This window comes from Tenrec ecaudatus, chromosome 10, assembly GCF_050624435.1.
Source record: "Tenrec ecaudatus isolate mTenEca1 chromosome 10, mTenEca1.hap1, whole genome shotgun sequence".
Taxonomy (NCBI): Eukaryota; Metazoa; Chordata; class Mammalia; order Afrosoricida; family Tenrecidae; genus Tenrec; species Tenrec ecaudatus.
Window position 1 is genome coordinate 30656411 of NC_134539.1, and position 11898 is coordinate 30668308.

At 49.0% G+C, this 11898-nt stretch overlaps 1 protein-coding gene across 1 annotated transcript; it reads left to right on the plus strand.

Annotated features, from left to right (window-relative positions):
• The first annotated feature begins 10447 nt into the window (after window positions 1–10447).
• TMEM215 (transmembrane protein 215) lies at window positions 10448–11155 on the plus strand. Its single transcript, XM_075558949.1, has one exon. The coding sequence runs from the start codon at window positions 10448–10450 to the stop codon at window positions 11153–11155; it is 708 nt and encodes a 235-aa protein (XP_075415064.1).
• Window positions 11156–11898: the final 743 nt, after the last annotated feature.

The window sequence follows — 11898 nt, forward strand, 5'->3', positions numbered from 1 at the left end:
GAACTTCAATGACTTGCAAGAGTCTTAAAAACTCTGTCAATTCAGCATCAGAAAAACAATCGGAGCTACTTTATTTACATCTCTGGAGACCCCAAGTGACATAGGGACAGCTAGGAGGCAAATATGCTTCTATCAGAGATCTGAGTCACCTCTCAAGAGTGGAAGATGGTGGAATAAGAGGAGGTGGTAACACATGGAAGGCATCCACACAACCAGGTTCACCGGAGGCCCTCAATGATTATTTTTTGTTAAATAAATAAATCATTATAGCTATTTTTTAAAAATCACAATTTTTATATGTTTCTTAAACTTATCTTTCTACCCACTCACAAGTATTTATGATTTTCTAGATTGGGGGCTGGACTGTAAGACATCTCAAGTTATTGGTCAGAATAGACTTAGGATGCACTTCAAGGTCCAGCTTTGACTCAATATGGAAAAGTCATCAGATTAATTTCCATCTTTTCTCAATCCATGTCATTTCAGAGACCTTCCCCCCAAAGGAACTATTCGAAGAAGAAATGGGAAACGTTGATTTAGAAAAATGTAAAGTTGGGAAAGTTCTAGTTTGTTCATTCAATCTTTTGTAAAATAATGTCATTAAGCTACAAGTCCCGAGTTGGATCACCTGAAGAAGGGCTGCGCAATCTTCACCACAACCAGCTTTGGAGCATATTCCTCCTTCTGTAGCCATGACTGCGACTCCCCTTTCCCCCCTCCGCCCCCATGCCCTCGGGCAGAGATTAAACCACTGGTGTCTTCATAGGCCCGCCCACGCTCACTTCCCTACAGAGAAAAACACACAGAACCCAAACCAAAAAGGGCCCAGCAACAATGACCAAATAAAACAGAGTAATACTTCAATCGAAAAGAAAGCAGAAACTATTGGAAAACAAGAATAAATTCAAAATAGGTCGCAAGGAAGATCTAACTGCCCTTGTTTGTGCACATAGTGTGCAGTCGCCTCAGAGTTCAATCTGTGCACATCACTAACTCATGTCATGCTGTTCATAGCCAGCCTACACTGTATAACGTTATTTTCTCAACAACGTTTTCAAATCTATACCATTGGCTAAATTAATGGCACTACCAATAGATTTACCTGATACCCCAAGGGGATGTTTGGTAATGTTCTCTAATATAAAATGACAATGGTTCCTCTAAGGTGAACCAGCGTGGGCATCAACTAGATGGCCGTGAGTTTTTGTAATACAGTTACTTCCACAAACTTAAAACCAAACTCACTGCTGTTGAGTCGTGTGCTTCCTCTGTGTGGACTCAGCTGGCTCCTCCAGGAGATGGCTGCTTGCTTGGGTACAAGCCTTTAAGGCCCCGACACTCATCTTTCTGATGGGCAGGCACCGTCTGATTTCTTCATCAGACTTTGCACAACACCCAGATCTTCAGTGATCTCTTCATGAAGGCAAAGTATGTATTTAGTAGGGCCAGAAAGATACTGCCCTTTTGTTAAAAACAAAACCTTTTTTCTTATTAGAAAAAATGATTGCGGGGGGTGGGGCATACAAAATCAAAATGACTCCATGTCCTAACACAGCAATAAGCACTGTCAATGTTTGAGACCTGGTGATGGAGTGGTTAAATAGCAAGCTTGGCTGCTAACAGAAGGCGGGCAGTTTGAACCCCCCAGTTGTTCCATGGTGATTTACAGCCTTGGAAACCCCATGGGGCAGTCTTATCCCATCTAAAAGTGTAGTGGTTGTGGGTTGGTCTGCTAACTGCCACGTCGGCAGTTCATAAACCGCCAGTGGCCTCCTGTAAAGTCGCAGAAACTCAGAGACAGTTCAACCCTATCCTACGGAGTTGCTCTGAGTCAGCATTGAGTTTGGTTTGTGAATTTTATAGGACCATTCTCAATGAGAATCAACTTGACTGCAACAAATTTGGTTTCAGATATGTGAATGTTTTGAGAGTATTTTTCCTTCAGGCTCCCTTCTATTATATGATCTTAATAACCAGACACCTTTTACATGTAGATTTATTTCTTAATTCTTAGTTTTGTTCACCAAACATTGTACTGGTACCATTTTCATAGTATTTCCAAAACTCTTGAAGATACCATTTTATACCTACATAATTCCTCACTGATGCCCCTATATCCCATAAAGGATGTAATTATCTCTCTACTATTGAACAGCTTAATTTTTTTCCAGTGCTTTACTATATTATAAGTTATTGATTTGTTCATAAGCATAGTTTCTGTGTCACTGATTATTCCCCCAGGAAAGATTCCTGGGATTATGGGCATGGGCCAAATGGAGCATACTACACCCCACAGCACAGAGCTGTCCAACAGAACTTTTATGGAGAGCATGTGTGTTTCATAGCTATTTTTTTCAATGTGATAGCCACTTGCTGCATATAGCTCCTGAGAATTTGAAATGTGATTAGTACAATTGAAATACTTCATTTTAAATTTTACTTAATTGAAATAAATTTAAATAGGAATAGCATTGATTTTTTAAAATTTAAATGACTATTTGGCAGTATGTGTGTGTATACACACACACACACACACACACATATATATATATATGTGGCTTTCAGAGACTTCAATGGCCCCCATTGTGAGTCCATAACTCTGAGTTCAGGACAGACTCAGACCAGTCACGTGGACCCCAAGTGTCTGGGACGGAGGATGCTTTTGCCGATGCCCGTGGACTGTGCGCTGCCATCACAGTTGGGACTGTATGCCCCCGAGATTGCTGGCGCTCGTGCTCCTTGTGATTTACTCCTCTAGGGAAGACGCTGTCCATTCATGGCTGTGTTTAATCGTAACGGTCTCATTCAGGACACTGCGAGCCAAGCTCTTCCTGTCCTCTAACAGAAACATGGGCAACGCCCGGCCTCACCCAACCAAGAGGCTTTGGGTATGACACACTGGGGAGATGGCTTTTCTTCATCCCTGTTGTCATCGATCTATTCAGAAAAGAGACCAATCTTAAGAACAGGAAGCAGTAGTCATAATGTATCGTTTTACTCATTACCCAGGGAAACAAAAAATGATCACTTAGTGACTTCAGAAATTTCCAACAGCCCCAAAGTTATCCCACAACGGCACCTAACTTTTCTCCAAAACAGTAATTTTTCCCAAAACCATTGGGCCTTGTCATGCTTCCTTTACCTTAAACGAGGCTCTAATACCTATTCAGTGTTGTCTCTGAAGAGGGTCCCTGACGAGACGGACTGGCACAGAGGCTGCAACAGAGGGCTCAAACCTGGCCACAGTGGTGAGGAGGGCGCAGGCTGGGCAGCATTTCTTTTTCCTGCTGTACGTGGGCTCACTGTGAGTTAGAACCGACTGCATGCAAGGCACCTAACGATAATCCTGTGTCTGAGCACTCCGCTCCAGTCTGTTAGCACAAGCCTATTAGCACAAGCTCTTGCACTACACCAGACAGTCTCGATGGTTATAATTCTTAAATTATTTGTATGTGGTCTCTTCTCTATTTTTCTCTTTCAACAGGTTTTTATTATTTATATATGTAATTTCTAAAATGAACTTTACAGTCACTATTTTAAGAACGAAGAAAAATTCTATAGAAATTTTCATTTAAATTTCTTCAAAGTCTTCATCATAATTGGCTTTCTACCCGTGAAGATAAGCATGGCATTTATTCCATTTTCCTGCCGTGTCGCTCAATAAAGCATTCTGGTTCTCTTGACCTCAGCCCTACACGTTCTTTCTGGGCCCTCTCTTTACAGGGATGTTATTTTACTTTTATTCACGGTGCTAGATATACTTTCAAGCTGGGTTTGGAATTCAGAGTTATGATTTCTGTGCTCAAGGAGTTTAGACTCTCAACCACACATCCCAAACTTATTGTATGCCCACTTTTCAGGGGGACATATTACTAAAACTGTCCTCCCACCCCCCAAAATTAAAACCATTTGTGCTCTATCCCATAATCTAGGATTAAGCATAGGTATCTGCATTTGCAGCCTTGGATCATTCCAGCACCCCTCAAGGGGCAGTATTGCACCTTTAGGAAAACACGACTCTAGACCTATGCTGAGTGGGAAAGAGTAGATCAGGTACTTTTAAGGTTGGCATCTCAGTGACCAGAAAATCACCCCACCCTGTCCCTCTGGGCATTACTCCTGGACTACCCCTATTGTTAAAGCAAAGAAGTTCCTGGAAACCGAGTTACCAGGCAACTGACAATGTGTGGATACCTGTGCCACAGGATCCAATGAGATCGTACACAGGGACTTTCAGATTAAGATAGAGAGATTTCCTCGTCTGTCTCTAGGTAACTGAATCGGTACCATGAATCGGACAGCAGAGTTGCTGGGAGCCAGGCAGTGCCACCAGATAGAGAGAGAAAACCCTGGGGGCACCAGGGACTCTGCATTAGGCTGTTAACCACCCAACAGAGGAAATTAATCTGTGGTAAGAAAGACACCCAACCAGAAGTCAAGTCAAGTGTAACTATGGCTAACCCATGTGTGTCAGAATAGAATTATAACTCAACCACCAATCTTTCAGTTAGGCAGAAAATAAAGAGTAGAAAACAGAGCCAGAGAGACAAGAACTGGCTATCTAATAGCATATGAATCCCTGACTCCACCTTGTTCCAGTGATATAGCTGCTTCCTTGATTTTGAGTTCTCAGAAAAACCCAGAATATTTGTAGTAAGTCCTCTTTTTCCTGACTTACACTAGCGCCAATGAGTTTCTGTACTACACCCAAAGTGCATCGACAATTCACAGAGGACATGAGCCCATAGGTTTCCAGGCCCCTGAGCCGAGCATCCAGACTAAGCAGGGACAGAAAGACCGGCAAAGACGACGAACATCTGAAGAAGTCACGGGCTGAAGCAGGCACGGCTTTGCTCGGCCGTCACAATCACTGGGTTTCGGAGCATGTTTCCTGCAGCAACACCAGGAAGGACCCGATCCCATGCCAGAGAAGAAGGTCTTTGACGCCAGAGTCTCTCCAGCACAATGGGGAGCTCTCACCACGAGTCTCAGAGGCAACACTGCAAGTACTTGCCCGTCCAAATTCCAGAAGCTCCAGGGATTCTGGGCAACTGCTAGGTAGGGTGCGATGGTTTAGCTGGATGAAGAAGGAAGCGGAAGCAGGAGGAATCGCAGAGAGGGGTGATGAGAAAGTCCATACGCTTTCACAATCAGCAGCCTGCAAGACGGACACCCCCTAAAGGAGGCTGTTCTGTTAAAAACCTGAATCTCGGGGTGAAGGTGACTTGAAGCAGGGTTGCAGTTACCTCATAATATACAGCAACTTCAAAAAAGTTGGTAGAAAACTCGAAATAAAAGCCAATGGAATTTTTCCAGGAACTTTGTGAGCCTCCCCACCCCCAGCCCTCCCCTTAGACAGGTTGCTTGAGCATGTGGCCACTGAGACGCAAGGGCCTTCTGTCACTACCTCATCTATCCTATCCTCATGCACACATCTTGCTCTGTGATTGTGAGTTCTATCAAAGTAGATCCTGTCGTGTCTACAGAAGCCCTGGTGGTGTGGTGATTTTGCATCGGGCTGAGATCCTCAGAGTCAGCAGTTTGAAACCACCAGCAGCCCCGTGGAGAAAGACAGGCATTTCTATTCCTATGAAGTTTCAGTCTCTCGAGCTCACCAGGGCACGTGTGTCCTGTTCTCTGGGGTCACTCTGAGTCAGTGCTGACTTGATGGCAGTGTGGCAGGCATCTATGTGACCTTCCCCCAGCTCCTCACACAGTGCCACCAACAGAAGAAACATGCAGGTAATAGTGAGTGAAGGAAATGTTTCTGGAGTCCATCTGCACAACCAGGGGGCTGGTGCAGATCTTCCATAAGGTACCTTCAAATTCTAACTTCCCGTGATTTCGACAACCTCTGAAATAAAAAGTTCTGCATTTCCTTCTCAAAACACCCACACACCAAGGCTTATTCCAACCTGAGTCTCTCCTCTTTTCTGGAGAAAAGCTTTTGTACAGAACTCTATGTGCTCCCAGCACTGCCGTCATTGCTTAAGGTGGTAAATGCTAGTGTGAGCAGCCTGTACCAGCAAGCTATTCAAGACCAGGAATGCCTTCTTGCTCTGGGTGCTGTGGACCTGACTGGTGGTGCCCGCCCCCACCCACTGCTGCTGCCTTGGGCTGGTACATCTGCTGTTGGAAGACCATCGGAAAATTACCTCCATGAAGGAACTGCTCGGAGAATGAGGCTTATAATTAAACAATAATTGAAGTTCCCTGTGCTTTTATGCACATGTCTTATCTAATGCATAAGTGGCTTAAAAGTCAGAATGGAATGAGATGTTTATATAAAACGTCTCTGCTTAGCAATCCTGCTTCTTCAGGGCCCGACTTGATGTCCAGTACCAGCCAGCACACCTGCATAACCACTGACCCCAGCGTATTCCAGCAGAAGGGACTGCAGAAAACCACAGACTGGTAGAACTGAATAGGACTTCAGCTGACTCTACATCCAAGGGCCCCTGGTGGCATAGTGGGTCACACTTTGGGCTGCTAACAGTAAGGTCAATCGTTCAAAGCCACCAGCTGCTCCATGGGAGAAACCCAATCGGGGCCATTCTACTCTGCCCAATATGGTTACTTCAGTGAGTTGGAATTGACTTGATGGCTCAGAGTTTGAACTCTACAGCTACACTCTCATCTCACAAAACAAAGAGCCCTCACTGCCATCTAACCATGGCCAACTCACAGAGCAGAACTGCCCCTGACGGCTTCTGAGGCTCTACACATTCACTGGAGTAGAAAGCCTCATCTTTTGCCCCAGGAGCAGCTGGTGATTTCGAACAGCGGACCCTGTAGTTAGCAGCCCACTGGTCACTCACTATGCCACTCGAGCTCCCCCGGCCTTGTATCATGGGGAACTAAACTCAGGGGAGGTGAGAAGATTTGCCTAAGGTGACAGGTGGAAGAGAGGATGTTCCAGGGCCGCAGGAAGTGACACCAGAATGACGTGGGTGGTGTTGAAAGTGTAGGTGATTAAGGAGCGGAAGGAGAAGACAATTCCCAAGTTCTTCCACCGGGAATATGGGAGGATAACTGGGCAACTGGAGAAGAGCGGGTTTGGAGAATATAAGATGAGGTTCGGGTGGATCATGTTGAGTTTGAAGTGAATGTTTGCCACCGGTTGAGTTCTCAATAACTAGATGTTCTAACTCCGGAGCGAAGAGGAAAGGCTAGGACCAGAGAGCGACGTTTAGGAATGCGCAGCCTAAACTATTGTAGGAGGGAAAGAGAGGGAAGAGGGGAGGAGAGAGAAAACAGAGTCAAAAAGGAACATAACAAGAACAGTATCTAAGGGGCGAGTTAAAAATAGAGTCAACAAATAAGTGGCCCTGGAAAGGAGGAAAAGCAGGCTAGAGCGGCCAAGGGCTACAGGAAGGCAAACTCTGGTGCCTCGGGCAATGCTCGGCAAAGGCAGGGAAGGAGGGATTCAGGAAAGGAAGGATGTTCCAGTTGTCGACAACTGCTCAGCGCTACTTCAATATTCAACACTTTCTTTTGTTAAAAGAACTCGGATCTTCCCCTTCCCCCAGTGGCAATGTATGGACCTGATCAACAACAGGAAGCAAAAATCATTGGTTTCCTAGGCTCTTTTGCAGCTGGGCGGCAGGGCGGGAGTGGGTGGCCATAGCCACTCTCCTATCTACTGGTGGGGCTTCCGGGTAAACTATTTCCTGACAAAATGGTCCAACAGCTGGGACCTCACTTTTGCCCTTGACCCCTTTTTCCTTCCCGAACACAAAAGAAACACATAGATAACTGAGTGCACGTGGGGGCGTAATCTGGTTCCTGATCCACCTAGGTGAAAGAATGTGAAAATTGATAGTCAACCTTGATTCTTCCCCGCAACTCACTTCCTCTAACATTTAATATCCTTCAGCTTGTGTCCTCTAAGCCCCTGCAAGGTCCCCACTATGTCTCTACTGTCTCACTGACCTGCCAAACAAGTCTCCCCACTTCCAGATTTAGCCCCTCCAATCCATTCTTTTTACCAGCTCTAGTATCTATCAAAAAGCAATACGTTTGTGTTGATCCCTATGTTTTTCGCTGTCTGTGAGGTAAAGCCGTAGAAACCTTGGTAACATAGTGGTCACTTACTGGGCTAGGATTCCTAAAGGTCAGCAGTTCGAAACCAGAAGCCGCGGGAGAAAGTTCAGGCCTTCTACTCCCGTGAACAGTTCCAGTCTCAGAAACTCACAGGGCAGTTCTGCCCTGTCCTGTAAGGACACCATGAGTCCGCATAGACTCAGTGGCAGGGAGTTTGTTTTGGTTTGGTTTTTATTAGGTAAAGTCAAAGATCTGCAGCCTGATAGACATGGCTCTTATTATTTGGTTTCTGAGGCGTTGTACTGCTACTCTCAAGTTTGGGGGTTCAAACCCACCTTTGTGCTCTGCAGGAGAAAAATGAGGCTGAGGAGGGAAAAAGTCTAAGAACCCATATGCAGTGTTGCTATGAAACGGAACTGATGAGATGGCAGGTGTAAAGGGGTCAAGCGCTTGACTGCTAAACCAAAGGTTGGAAACTTGAGTCCACCCAGAGGTACCTGAGAAGAAAGTCCTGGACATTCCCAAAGCAGTCACTGGAAACCCTGTGGGGCAGAGTTCCACCTGAACAGACAGGATCGTCATAAGTCTGAATCATGGATTTCTGTTTGTTTAGTCGGTTGATTCTTTGCTGGATGAGGACACTAATTCAGATGACAGACACTGTGACTCCATGTATTGCCATCATGCTTTGAATAGGGACATGTACTATGCATGCATTGCGCCAGGGACTTCACATTCTTCATCGGGTATTCATAGTCTCCATTCAAAGGCCAGTCAACTGATGCTCCGAGAGGTTGCACAACTAGGTGCCCAAGACCACACAGCCCCATTACGCGGAGAAGACCGTTTTTTGCAAGATGTCAAGTTTCTTTGCTGCCCTGGCAGAGTCCTGACAGAATGTGTCGCCATCACCGCCCTCAGTCCCCAGTTACTCTCCCTCTAGCGCAGCCTTGTTGAAGAACCACTCACTGCAAAGCCAATCTCGTTCCTGGGGCCAGCATCTCCCCACCCCCCACCCCCCACCCCCGCTGTGGGAGGGCAGAAGAGGAACGGACTTGGCTTCCCCCATCCAGCTATTCGGAGGAGGAAGAGAGAGTCGCTCACAAAACGGCACCGGCACCGCTTGGAGGAGTGGTGGGCTTGGCTACAACACCAAAGGCCCCTCCTTCCCCTCGAGGTGGGGGTGTTGGGGGGGGGGAGCAGGGTGGGGGTACAGAGCGGGAATCCCTGCCCCCACGCCCTAGCCCTTGGCTGACGCCACAATTGTGGTTGAGTGGAACTGGGGCTCCCACGACACCTCCTCCGGGGCACGGAGCTGGAAGGTCTCTGGGGACTCCCCCAATCCCTGGGCCAGACCACGCGTCCCCTCCTAACTCTGCCCGGGCGCTCGCTAGTCCGTGCGCTCCGGCGCGCAGCTGGCTCCACTGCTAAGGTGCTGGCGCCGCCGTGCCCTCCGAGCCCCGATCCGGAGGGGTCCGCAGCCAGAGCTCCCCACCCCCACCCCAGGGGCGCAGCCCGGCGTGGGGGGCAGCGCCCCTGCGTGCGCTGTCTGAGCCGCGTGGGTCGCCCAGATTGTAGCTGGAGGAGGTCTCAGGCCCACGGGACGCCTCCAGTTGACACCGCGCTCCGCGCCCCAGGCTCCGGACCTTCCAACGGCTGCCCAGTGCACGCCCGCCTGGGTCCGGGGCTCCGCTCGCGGCAGCCTCGCGGCCCCAGAGCCCCGCCGCCCGGGAGAGGGTGTACGGGAGCCCCTCGGGCCCACGCGCCCCCGGACAGGGCAGCCCCTTCCGGGGGTCCCAGCCCAGCCGCCCTGGGCGCCGTCTTGGTTTCCCAGCCGGCCCTGGAGGTGATGTAAGGAGCGGGGCCGGGCGCGTTCGCCTCCGGCCCTTCCTCCTCCGGCGCCCAGCCCGCGCCGCTGCCCAGACCGACGGGCGCTGCTGGCAGGACGCAGGACGCGCGCCCACGGCAGGGCTTCTGGATGCAGAGCCCGTGGGGAGAGCCCGGCTCCCCGCCCAGAAACCAGCCAGCGAGCGCGCGCGCGGGCCAGCTGCTGGGCACGTTTCTAAGGGGATCCGGACGGGCTTCTGTGCCTGCCGCCCGGAGACAGCAAGGGACCTCAGGTACCTCGGGGATCCGCGGGGGTGGAGGTTTAGATGGGAGAGATAGCGGGTTGCAAGAGTGGGAGAAAGTAGCGGGGAGGTCGGGGGGGGGGGGGGGAATGGTTGAAAAGAAAGAGACGGAAACCAAGACTGACAGCAAAAGCGAGACCATGGGCTGGGAACTTGACTCGCTTCTTTGGGGTGTTTGGTTTGCTTTGGTTTTTAACCCACCGTGGTTTCGCCTCTGACAGAAGGCACGCTGCTCTCAGCCCACCAAGCAGCTCCGGACCTGGATGGAGTGAAAGATGCGGCCCGATGACATTAACCCGAGGACTGGGCTAGTGGTGGCCCTGGTCAGCGTCTTCCTGGTCTTTGGTTTCATGTTCACCGTCTCTGGGATGAAAGGGGAGACCCTGGGCAACATCCCCCTCCTGGCCATCGGGCCGGCCATCTGCCTCCCGGGCATCGCAGCCATTGCCCTGGCCCGGAAAACCGAAGGGTGTACCAAGTGGCCCGAGAACGAGCTGCTCTGGGCCCGCAAACTGCCCTGTTTCCGGAAACCCAAAGACAAGGAGGTGGTGGAACTGCTAAGGACCCCTTCGGACCTGGAGTCAGGAAAGGGGAGCTCCGACGAACTGGCGAAGAAGGCGGGCCTCAAGAGGAAGCCTCCCCCGCAGGGGCAGGGTGAGGTACAGACGGCCAGCTCCATCACCACCACCCCCACGCCCAAGGAGGAGGGCGAATGCCAGAGCCTGGTCCAGAGCGGGCATCAGGAGACATCCAGATACCTAGACGGCTACTGTCCTTCTGCCAGCTCGCTGGCCTACAGTGCCTTGGAGGCCAAATGCTCAGCCTGGGACAGGTCCGACTGCCCGGAGCCCGAGGACAGCATCTTCTTTGTGCCCCAGGACAGTATCATCGTTTGCTCCTACAAGCAGAACAGCCCCTATGACAGATACTGCTGTTACATCAATCAGAGCCAAGGCAGGTGGGACCAGGAGACGATAGTCTAAGCCTTGCACACAAGGGTCCCTGTGTTGACAGAAACATGGCAACAGCTCCTAGTGGAAGAAAATTGCCTGGCTCCAACAGCCTGCACACCGTTAGAGGTTGATGTGGTGTGTGATGGATATGCCATCCTCCAGTGCCTGAAAGCCACATCAATAGGCATGTTGGTGGCACGTTTTAAGGAAGGTCAGGGGCTCTGGAACAAGCAGTGAGTAGAAAGGGAGCAAGAATTCCAATTGCTTTTTAACAGTTTAAACAATGTTGAATGTTTTGTGAAATAACCCAAAAAGTGCTAGCCAGCACCTGCGGAAAGCAAGATAAATGTCAACTGCGGCTATCAGGTATCAAACTATACAGGGGCTAGCCACAGGGAGGCTGAGCTACTTAGTGTCTGCAGAAATTAGAAGGAAAACAATCATTAACAAATGTTCTATTATATGTTTGCCTGGTAAAAAAGCTTTTCATACTCAATGTTTGTCTAAAGAGAAAAAGAAAAAACAGGAGAGAACAGTAACATCTCTCCTTCAGTGGGATGATTTTTGGAGATCAGGGCATTAAAGACATTTGAATTGTGTGAGTGGGTCTGACGGCAATTTCCTCTATCAGACTGGGGCTTCAAGTTACAAAAAGTGTGACCAGCTATGATTTTTTAAAAAGAACCATTTTTGATAGCTATATTATTTCTTAAACTGTTTGGTGAAATTTATTTACTGCATCTTTATGAGATACGTGGTTTGGTTTGGTTTCC